This window comes from Cephus cinctus, unplaced genomic scaffold (assembly GCF_000341935.2).
Source record: "Cephus cinctus unplaced genomic scaffold, Ccin1 Ccin1_scaffold1765, whole genome shotgun sequence".
Classification (NCBI taxonomy): domain Eukaryota; kingdom Metazoa; phylum Arthropoda; class Insecta; order Hymenoptera; family Cephidae; genus Cephus; species Cephus cinctus.
The window spans coordinates 137840-149517 of NW_014333982.1; the positions used below are offsets into that span (position 1 = coordinate 137840).

General features: G+C 41.7%; 1 protein-coding gene across 9 annotated transcripts in view; it reads left to right on the top strand.

Moving 5' to 3' along the window:
• Positions 1-8766, top strand: part of LOC107273655 (mastermind-like protein 2) — an 11156-nt gene extending 2390 nt beyond the window's left edge. Inside the window, exons 2-6 of one of the 9 annotated variants that reach the window (XM_025090984.1) lie at positions 3425-3566; positions 3654-5054; positions 5458-6007; positions 6131-6495; positions 6817-8766. In XM_025090984.1, coding sequence (XP_024946752.1) covers positions 4971-5054; positions 5458-6007; positions 6131-6495; positions 6817-7194 — 1377 coding nt within the window. In that variant the 5' untranslated portion in view covers positions 3425-3566; positions 3654-4970 and the 3' untranslated portion in view covers positions 7195-8766. Of the gene's footprint in view, positions 1-1819; positions 3567-3653; positions 5055-5430; positions 6008-6130; positions 6496-6816 lie in introns of those variants that run through there. The other 8 variants (XM_025090985.1, XM_025090986.1, XM_025090988.1 and 5 more) reach the window with 8 other exon arrangements.
• The last annotated feature ends 2912 nt before the right edge of the window (positions 8767-11678 follow it).

Consider the following 11678-nt stretch of genomic DNA (forward strand, 5'->3'; position numbering starts at 1 on the left):
GGGAAAGTTCGATTTGTCATTTTTGATTTGCGATGTTCCCCCCTTTCTCATCCTTATTATCTTTTTTTTTTTTTTCTTTAAAAAAAATTCTAATGAAATCCATCATGGATTTCTTAACATTATTATTGACAGTACTGCAGCCGAGATAAGGCTGATCTTTTTTTGACGGAATAGAACTTTTGTTTTTAATCATGGCGACACGAATACCGCTATTCGTATGTTTCCATGCTCGATATGGATACACAGCGATGATCCGAGAATAATTGGGCACGAATGGCAAACAGATCAGCATCCCTGTGCAGCGTGCGGTGGCAGCCACCCCTACAAGTCGTAGCCTACTTCATTGTCATCTGTCATCGCGCGCCACGAACAAATGAGCGTCTCAACAGCCGGCAAACAAATGACTCGAGGATTATCCGTCGAACGCTCTTCTTATGAATGAATTGGGGATATTATTCCGGAAGCTGAATCACGTATACGATGTTCGATCGTATAAGTTCGTCTTAACCGAACCTGCTTCCGTTATGTGAAATTCCATGCCGGACATATTGGTTTTGTTATTGCGATTAATTAACGTCAATGTACTTACCGTAAATTCATGGTCAATATTTTTCTATTTATTATTAAGAAATTTCATGTCGTGGATGTTTGGATTTGCATGTTTGGATCCGAGAGGTCTATTCGGAGGGTGCAAGGACTTGGAGAGGGTACTTTTATAATTGGACGATTCACGTTTTGCAAGGGAGTCAATGGGTGCCCACAGTTTTATTTACGATCTTAGGCAAAGTTCACGGGGTGTAATTTGCGTGAGAGGAATGGCGACTATAGGAAAGGTGGTATTTTCCGGTTGAGAGTCTAAGGTATACCCCCTTCTGCAGGAAAAGAGAGAGCCTTGCAGACCTCTAGGTGGGTTCGTTGGTAGGTTGGCTGACTGGCTGGTATCGATGTGCAGCCTGGCAAGCCGGCTATGCTGGCTCAGCACTCTCCCTCATTCTTCCTCTTGCCTTCTGCACCCTCTACCCTTAAGTCTTATTCGTAGCCTTAGCCTTAGCCTCATCCTTAAACTCATCCTTGGAATCAGTCTTCGATCCTGAACTTTCGATTTGAAATATTTCTCCTTTGACACGTTTCCATATTATTTATGAAACATTTCATTGTTATTTATGAATGCGTAGTCAATATACGGGGGACAGAGACGTACGTTAATTTTAATAATTTTTTACCATTGTATGATAAGTCATTTAATTGGATCTTGATGTTGTCATCCAATTTTTTCTGGATATAATTCAAATTCATTCTAAGATATTCCTCATAAATCCAATGTGTCTCTGTTGAAGGTATCTTTATTAATCTTTGAATTTATTGAACGCGCGGGATCGTACCACGTGCATGGCGATAGGAACTATCGGTAATTTCAAAGCATTCGTAGGAGAAGTCTTTGGAGGTGGATAAATGGCGGAGATTGGAATTCGAGTTAAGATCACATGCGCCAAACGTGACTACGGCAAGTTTCATGTTTGGCTGTCTAGTGCAATTGCGTTCATAAATCTTAGAGTAAAAGTTCGTTGCGTCACTAACCGACACGCAAAGGTATATCCACACAGTGATAAATTTCTTTTGTGCTGCGGTATCTTGTATAAAGATTACAGTGGATAAAAAAAATGGCTTAAAAAATAAAAAATTTTTACCGAGTTTCAAATAAAATATAAATATATTTTGACTGTACGGAAAATCCAACTGAAAAGTTTCTAAATCTTTTTCTAAAAAAAACACAAAAAAAACAGTAAAATGAAATATCATTTTGTAATATACGAAAAAATCAAGACTCATTTGCACGCCTTGGTATAAGTTTCACAGCAGTAATAGCAAGCGGGGAGGATGTCGAACTGCAACGTCGACGAATTCCTTGGTCACCGAATGGCCAATCCTATCGGCGTCCTCGGCTCTATTCTGGGTCTCTACTTACCGTCTAGACCAACAAAATTCTGTCCATCGAGTCACAATGACAGGGTTAAAGTCAAGGATAGACCTTAAAGCTCAGAGTATTCATCTCTTGGCTATTTCACAGCGTCATTTGTATGATCAATCTGCAATCTTGAACTCAGTTACGGGAAACTTGGTCCGACCATTATTCACCCAAGCTTCTTCAGACCGACGGAAAACAACTTTTCCTTGAGCAAATTCAAAGACCCAACGAAATTATTAGAATCGCTCATAAAAAAATAAAAAAGGGATCATCGAAATTTATTTTGACTAGAAAAAAGTTTAACAGCCATGTAGATCGGGACGCGATAATCTTGGTGAACATCTTCAATATATCCTGGTAGCTTTTCGTTTTCCACGATACAGTGAACAGACACGATCTCGTATCTGGGTTGTGTTCTTATATGGAGACTATAAGGGTTGATTTGGTATTTCTATTATTTTTTTATTTATTTATTTTTTTAAGAGAAAAAGAGATAAAGGATAAGATGTGTCTGCAAGGTAGATACGTAGGTATATAACCGCGAGGACTACCATTTGCATTCACGCCGTAGAGAACGAGATGCTGTATAGACGAGGGTGAGGATGAACGCGGTGCTCGGCGTCGAGAATGAAAATTTGATATTCATGAAGCGTTTTAAAGTCTCGGGGTTCTAGAAATGGGTATAGACTGCTAACCTGGGGTAGGATTCGTGGACGTCTGCGGAACCCTATTAAGATGTGATTCTCTGATTTGTACCGCGACTCCTATTCTACGTCTTTTTCAAATTTTCACCCTGTTTCTCGCTCTTTCGCTTTTGGTTTATATGTATCAGTATTATGTATTAATGACTATACTAGCTTCTTCTGTATTTTTATGGTACCATTTCTTAAGGCATCATTTTATATTTTTCTTTGGTACCGGAAGGTCTCTCGAAAGTCAAGCCATTTTCGTACCGGACAAGTAGTAATGTTACTGAAATGTGTCAGACAGGCATGAAATATATTACGATGGTGGCAATAAATAACCAGACAATACATAATGCCCGAAAGTTGTCTTTAATGCGTCTAGTAGGACAGAAATGTCTTTTAGACGTCTCAAAGATGGATTTTGTATCTATGTATGAAGTTGTATTTCAAAGGACAGAAACATAAAAATTTAAATTTCGATGTTTTTTTTAACGGACATGTAAACGTAAGGTATATATTTATAAGTATTTTTATAATTGGCGTATAATTTCGGACATTCACTTAATTTTACGGAAAAGGCAAGCTGTCCAAGTAAATGTACCTTTACGAGTAAAAATACAATTTTTTCGAAATAACGATACCCCTCCTTGAAGTGTCATAAATCATAACATTGTATATAAAAGTTAAGTCCGTCTCGTGAGATTTTACATGTACCGCAGAAATTGTGATAAACAAAAGAAATGATTGAAAAAATTTAAAAAACTTTTATAAGGGATAATACAAAAAGTTCTACCAAGTTGGACAATCATTCCGATAAGAGTCTCCCAAGGAAGCAAAGTAATTGCTATAGCTAATAAGTCCGACGTGTTCTCAACATCCGACGAGGGAAACGATAAGACTTCGCTCGTTCTCCGGTAAATTGAAATTCCGAAAAAAATGGGTGGTCCTGCGGGCTGAAAAATTATAATAATGACTTTAAAAATTAATGTCTCTCCGGCCAGGTTCAACTGGCATGCGAGGGAAGTCCGTGACTAAGGTAGGGACGGAGCCAATGGCGTCTACGAGTCAGGTGCACCAATCGACGCCAGCGTCGGAGGGCTGACTATTGCGGACCACACCTCCTAGTGACGTCAGACGCGGCGCCCGACGTCCTATGCACCACCACGCTCCTCCGCTCTTGCGAGACCAGTTATCATTCGGTCGGCGTATCTACTGCGAGTTCATACGTACTCGCGGCCATACCGCAGCGTGACCTCAACTACTTCGAGGCTTTACGACCTAATCGTTCATCCCCAACGCGTAACGCCGTCTTACTGAATATATTTATTTTTTTTGACTTATCAGTCAACAAATTTTTCACGTCTTGTGGATAAGGAAAGTTTTACGCGCCATTTCCGTACGGATTTAACCCTTGACCTCCGTCTAGTCGACCTTGCGACTTTTATCAATCAAGATCACTACGGTTGTACGGGGTTTCGTTATTTTATTTTTGAGGAACTGTCACTTTTTTATTCTTTGCATAGAAATTTTACGTGGTCGGTACCGTGTGCGATTGTGATGGGAATATTTATTTTGATGACAATACTACGATTTTTATGAACACTCGGTATATTGGAGCAACGTTGGAGGGTTGAACTGAAGATAAAAGCTTGTGATGAATGAACTGTTGCTGTTTTTGGATTATCAACAATTTGATAAGGAACCTGTCGTTAAGTGCGGTAATAACGATAGCAGGCGAACGTGTTTCCTTATAGTGTGCTACCGAAGATATCGTGTGTGTTTACGAGTGAATAAATCGCATTGAATGGTTACTCAGCTTGGTGTTACACATCTACTTTTTGGAGCATAGCCTGAAGAAGATTCGAAATCGGACTATTTACAAAAGAAGGATCATACGGAACATTGCACGGTTTATGTTTTAAATTTAAAAATTTGAGAAAAAACGACCGAATATAAAAATTCTTGAAATATTACTCGAGAATACTGTGTATGAGCAAAAAAGATTTCATAGGAACAAATCCTAACTCTTGCTCAAACTTCCTTTCTGGTTTTTCGGAATTGAGAAACTTCATAATACACAGCTTTCGGTGCATCCAACGACGGTGCCTGGTATTGTAGAGAACTGGTAAAAGTTCGACTAGGTCGTGTTGTTGACGGGCAAGGTGGTTACGACGCACGAAACATTGACGGGTTGTCCAGGAAGTGACGTAGGCAGAGGCTTCCACGACGGTGGAAGGGGTCGCGGTGAGGAACCGCTCCCGTATGCAGCAGCAGCGGAGGCGGTAGAGGAGGTGGTGGTAGAGGTCGACGAGGTTAAAATGGAGGCTGTGGACCATCTCGCCAGAGAATACGTCCAGGAGTTTGTCCTAGATCATCTCGATCCCGCCGACGTCAAAAGAGAGGTGAGTCTCTGATCTCAAAACTGGAGTTAGTCTCTTTGAAAAATGAATCAAAGAACTTTAGCACGAAAGTACGAATATTCAGACAAGGCAATGTCGCTGTGGCCATTTTTACATTTACGGATAAATATAGTTATAATAATTTTATCTTACATAAAACGTGAATCCGTTGTCATTAGTCATGTAGAAAACGATTATTTTGTTCGTTTACAGTAACAAGTTAAAAATTTTGCAAATATAAACGTAAATTATCGAAATGGAGTTACGCCATTACATGTTACGGGTAATTCAGCCGTGGGCCACGAAAGATAATAACATTGCAAAGAGCTCGAAGACGAAAAAGTTATTGAAAAATGAGGCTTCGTTTCTTTATGGGAAGCTTGCGTAACGCGTCGCGGAACAACGGATGTTGCAGGTGCGACTGGGTTCACCGACGGTAATGGTGAGCGGGGGTGTAGTGCAGCTACAGAGTCAGGTGCAGGGTCAAGGATTAGCTCTAGCCCCGCTCACCCCTCCGGCACATGAATTGGAGCAACCCCATCCCTTGTATGGTCAGCCGCACATTCAGGTGCAGCATGGGGTCCTGGTGAAAGCTCCGCCAGGTGCGGCGCCCCATTTGACGACACTTTCACATCCTGGAACACCACCAGACACTCCGCCGGTCTCAGCATCACCACCGTCCTTACACTTACACCGTGGTGAACGTGACCCTCGCGAAAGGGGTGGTTTGCTCTTACACCTGCAGCAACCAGGTTCCCTGGTACAAGATAACATCCAAGTAGGATCGGGGAGCATGGGTTGGCTTACACAATCCCTGAGGCAGGAACCTCTGGACTTGAGGCCACACTGTCCTCAGGATCAGACACCTGAACCTCATCCTGAGCCATGGCCTTCCACCCCGAATCATCATCACTTTCAGGAGTTACAACATATACCACGCCACGGAAGACACCCAGGTGAGTCGCCGTTCATGTTTTCTTGCAGACTTAGGCAGTTCCGATTGTAAAAGTGAGATCAGATAATCAATAATAATCGATCGAACCAGTTGGACGAGTTAATTAGTTTGAATAAATTAAAAGAAATAGAGCGGACGCTGATTACAGGCGGGTACATAACTGTATCAGGTCACATCGAATACTACGGCTGTTCAGCTAGCAGTACAGGAGGCGGGATGCTTCCCGCGGGCGGGGGTGTTATGCAGGGTTTCGATGACAGCTTACAAGGGATGACAATTCCACCAAGCAGACCCATGAGCGTGTGTTCCGTCAGTTCTTGTGGAGCAGGCGGACCCAGTCCAGGTCACCGATCCGGGAGCGGGATTTACTCAAGCTGCGGCGGAGCCAATGCTCAGGATGAACTCATGAACGATGAACTTCTAATGTCCCTTTCCGTGCGGGAGCTAAATAAACGCCTCCATGGATGCCCGCGGGAAGAGGTGAGTGAGGTCTCTCTTTTTTCTTTCACGTGTGTTCAAGATACTCGGCTCCATTTTTCTGCCAAACCATCAGGAACGTTGAGTAAAAAGATCACTTTGTATATCATTACGCAAGTTTCGTTACATATACACATCACATGGAATTCAATATAATGACATCTAGTAAGAGAAAATATCTAAATCAGATTTTAATGCCAAAGTTCTTGAAGTGATGGTACAGAGAGTGGCCCGAGTCCTTGACTATACTTTAGAAGACCGGCTCACGAGATCATTCTGATCTCAAGAGCGATACGTGAGCTGTTCGTAAAGGTTGTCGGATGATCTGCAAAGGTCGTGAGGCTCAAGCAGAAGCGACGGACCCTCAAGAATCGAGGTTACGCACAGAACTGTCGCAGCAAGCGTCTTCAGCAGCGACACGATCTTGAGACAACAAATCGGAATCTGCAGAACGAACTGCAGCGGGTAAAGATCGAGCTGGCGCGACTTCAGCAGGAGCGGGATCTTTATAAGCAACGTTGCGAGGTCATGAGAGTGCGCCAGAGTCATCATCATAGTCATAATCATAACCATCATCAGCAGCCACCGAATCAACAACCGCAGCCCCATCAGGCTCAGAATCAACAGCAGCAACAGCAACAGCAACAACAGCAACAGCAACAGCAACAACATCATCAACCAGGACCAGCCAGTCCCGAAGTTTACCTGTGACATCGACAGCGCCGAGGAGGCGCTTGCTGGACTTGAAGAGCCATTTGAACTCGTCGCCGACGACTCTACCGGTGAGTAGAATCGACAATGTTAACGGAAAGACGCGAGTGCGAGGATCTGAAGTTTAACAAGTGCAGTGAAAATTAGTTATAAAAACTGTCGCAAAATCGTTGGGATATTCTGGGTGAGTTTTCATGGAGACAACCCGAGTGCCAAGGTAGTCGTTCATTTTGACCAACCTCGATAAACGATCGTACGTCAATTTAAATCTATGCAGGATCACGAGCAGAAATAGCAAGGACTGTGGCGTGCTGTAAATTGTAAATGTCTTGTACAATATATATATTTTCATTGTTTACTTAGAAATTGTCAATAGACCACGCTTCCTTGTGTAGATATAAAATTGGTTCTGCATCCGACACACGATTTATTTTAATTCGCATTGACAACCAGCAGATGTCGCTTTCGTTCGTATACTCCTTAGCGAATTTCGCGCGTGATCCTAATAAATCGCGATACGATGACGATACGCTTGAAAGTCTGTCGATCCGCGATGTCATGGCAATTTGACAGTCTCTTTATCGTAACAAAATGACGTCGGAAGCAGGGCTATCGAGTATTCCATTAAAACTAAAAAGAGTATAAGGGTATACGACATAATTGTATCGCGGGTATTTTTACAACAAAGGCCTAAAAGCTGGATGTTCTGATCATGGGAAAGGAAAGGAAAAAAAAAAAAAAGATTATACATTCCTCTGTCTAATGTAGAAGAATTAGGCACTAAGAAGGAACTAAAGTATCATTAGGTTAAATTACGCTTAGGTATACTCACAGGCGTATTTAATGTACACTTCAAGGTGGACAGACAATTGACACCAAAGGATATCGTACCAAAAAATGTCGTAGCGCAAATTAAAAAGAAAATCTTTAGCGTTTAAGATATACCCCGATTTGTTAATTAATTTTAAAAAGAACCCCTCTGAAATACGACTCACGCCTTCCGACGGCTCGTTGCTCAGGCTTATTCTTATTCTTAAATTTATTGGCGAACAAATTTTTTTTTTTTTCACGTCCGCTCTTACCGATCGTGAGAACGACTTTTCACAAGGAAAAAAATCATTTCACATCGAAATCGTATCGAATAAAAAAAATTAATCGATACGTGTCTCGAGCATCATCTTCATCGTGCCATGTAACCTTCGGTTAATTTCATCAAGAGAATTGCTAAATCGAATTCATGATCATTTTCCATAGCTCAGAAGTCGACGAGTATTTCTCGAAAAATGAAAAGCACAAATTAAAATCGACCGCGATACCGTAACACGCGGAACTAATTAGGGGTTATCTTTTAATTACAGCAAGGGTTCTGCGGTACAAGGCTGGGTTAATCGTCTAATAGGTACCTAATTGCATATAATTATTATTGTTTTGTCGAGTCGGTATCCAATACCAATTGGCAGACCGTCACTCGACGCAAAGATATTTTAATTCCCGTTATATCGTCTAATGTGTACATAAAATGATTATACTTATTATTATAAATAAACGTCGCGATCGACAGTTTCCGATAAACGTGTGAAAACAGTTTCTCTCATCGAAGATAAATTCCCACGAAAATCTCCAACGTCGTAAAGAATTGCAAGCATCTGAATATAAAAAATTATATATGTAAGTATTCTTTATAATAATTAAAAAGAAAAGTAATTTTTCGCCTAACGAGTAAGGGTGGAAGGGGATGTCAATTGTCATTTGCATTTTATGCCAAATCATGAAAATGCTTATTATTCATCCGGTATTCCAATGCAGTCATTTTTAACGTTCTTTACTGCAGTTGCCAATATAAATGAAAAATAAGAGAACAGAATGGCAAAAAGACTAGGAAAAAGAGGCGACGCATCCAGCTCGCCGTTATTAATTAAAAGGGACAAGGAGCGGAAGGGGACAGGTAACGGAAAGTTCCGGTTAGCAGCGATCCGCATTTCGCTTGGTTCTAGGTGCAATGTGCATCGTCAGCATTTCATTTGAGAGGCAGGCACGACCAACGGGAACTGGAAGCGGCGGGGCTCTCGTTCTCCTATGCACCAGCAACCTACCTACCTACCTACCCACCACCCAGTACACCCTTTTCGTTATATTCCCTTTCTCCTTCGTTCTCCTTAGCTGTTTGTAAGTAATATCTACGAATAGCTTGCAACAACGTTCACGCGAGCTATCGCAGAGCCACGTTCCGAAACGACGTGTCGTCGTTGCAGCTCGTCGTTGGTTCACGTTCAATCGCCGCATTAGCAACGCGACTTTTTTCGCTGAGTTTGCACATCCACCGTAAATTCATTCAGCCGAAACTTTTGTAAACAATACATTCACCTCTTCTTGGAAGCACTCGTGCAGGGAAGAAGTAGCTAATATACACGGTTCGGGATACTGCACGATGCTTCGTAATAGTTTGGTACGTATAAATTCTCTTAAGGAGTGATACAACAATTTATACTTTTTTTTTTTTTCTTTAAAATTCACCAATTTCTTAAGGTTCATTCATATGATATTGATATGGGCTAAAAAGATATCCAGTGATCTTGGTGTCAAGTGTCGGATAAAAGGTCGCTAAAAGTCCTAATGAGGATTTAACTGACTCGTCCACAGGGGTTGCTTAACAATGGACTTGTCTTTCGAACCCTCGCGACCCTCCATGTCGACTAACCAGGATGAGTTGACAGATTGAGCGATCGCTCGCTCTAACAGGTTCTAACTTTTTGGTACCAACCAAATCTACCGCATGACTACAGCGATATTATGATTATTGACTGTTGTAAGTCACGTGTCAAATATAACCCAGAAAAATATAATTTATTTCGAAAGCATTTCTCAAGTATTACCTGGCTTCTTTTTTTAATTTAAAAACATAAGAGACAGAAATTCAGAATAAAAATTCTGGTCGGACGTCGGGAAGAAGTGACGCTCCGGAACGACCAAGTTTTAAAGTCCCAACTGGCAACGTTATAATTCTTGAGTATCCCGCAGTTGGCAAACGATACGTAGCCATCAGCGAGAGAGTCCGCGCTGTGCAGAGAGAATGTAGAGAAGTGGATGGACGCGAGAGGATTACGGAGGGGTGATTTCAGGAAGAGTAAAAAAAAGAGAAGATAGAAGGGGGTTTGGACGAGCTGAAGGTGAGATGAGCTTTATTGTCAAGTCACGCCACTACCGTGGCCTATCTCTATCTTCCCTAGCCACCCTTCTGCAATGGCCCTGCAGCCCCCCAGGGCCCCTGTGACGTAGACGGCCTCCATGAACACCTATACTCTTTTTTTACACGTACCTCCTCTTCATCTTCTAGCCAAAAATGATTGTTCATCCGAGTCTTCAGTTTGCATATAGGTAATGAAGCATCATGACGAGACAATCTTGCGATTTTAGGTTATGTTCCAGGTATACTGTACAATGCAGCACTCTCCTTTATACAACTCCTTATGGGTTATGCCATCAGTATTTGTAGTTACATTATGTTTGTTTGGTCTGGTGTCGCACTCTGCTGGCAGGCTGGCGAAAGGGGTGAGCGACGTACCGCTCATATCGAACGTCACGTCGCTCCGGGTTGTTTGTAAACGAACTTGGATATCGTAACCTCACGCATAGCTCAGTGAGTTCGTACGGGTCTCTGCTGGAGACTCTTCCGGCTGAGGAGTTTTGTGTATTCAATAAAAGGTTACTGTTTTATATCATTGCTCATTGATTCTTCATGATCATAAGGTACCGATGACTATTTTGCTTCTTAGAAGGATCTTATGAATTACTAGATTTTTACCCGAACTTTGAAGAGAGAATATAGAAAATCATTTGAAAAATGTCAATCAACATTGGTCACACATTGTTTTCTCTTCTTGTTTACCCTCGTTAATCTTTGCCACTTCCTGCCTCAACCCTGATAACTGTACTTGCTATACACATGGATCTCTCAGTACGTACATACACACGTGACTCTTGTGGCCAGGATCGTATTTGCATTACCAGGTGGTCTGATGTAATTTTTGATCAGCAACAAAGTGTGCCTTGACATATGAAACGAGTTAAAAATAAAATAATGTACAATAAGCTACACTCTTTGGATGAAGAAGTTGGGGTAGGATCTGTTGTATTAACGAAAGTTAATTTTTCTAGACTATTTAAAAAGAAGTCATCGATCAAGTCGTCAAAAGTCAAGTTACGATACGAATACAATTGATAATGTTGGTCATTTTTTAAAGGCGACCCTTTGCTTGGAACTTTGTAATTCTTCTATAAACGTTGATATCGAACCGATTGAAATCGATCGATCGGTTTCATTTCGTTTGGCAGCTTTAAGCTGAGTGACGTCACGTTTACTCTCACCGCGTGCAAGAGGTCGAGAAAGGGAAGATTTGGCGACGCCAGCATCTTTCACTTCTGATGACGCTGTAGGTTCACGGTGGTTGATGACGCGGCACGTAGCTTATATCCGTAGTCTCTAC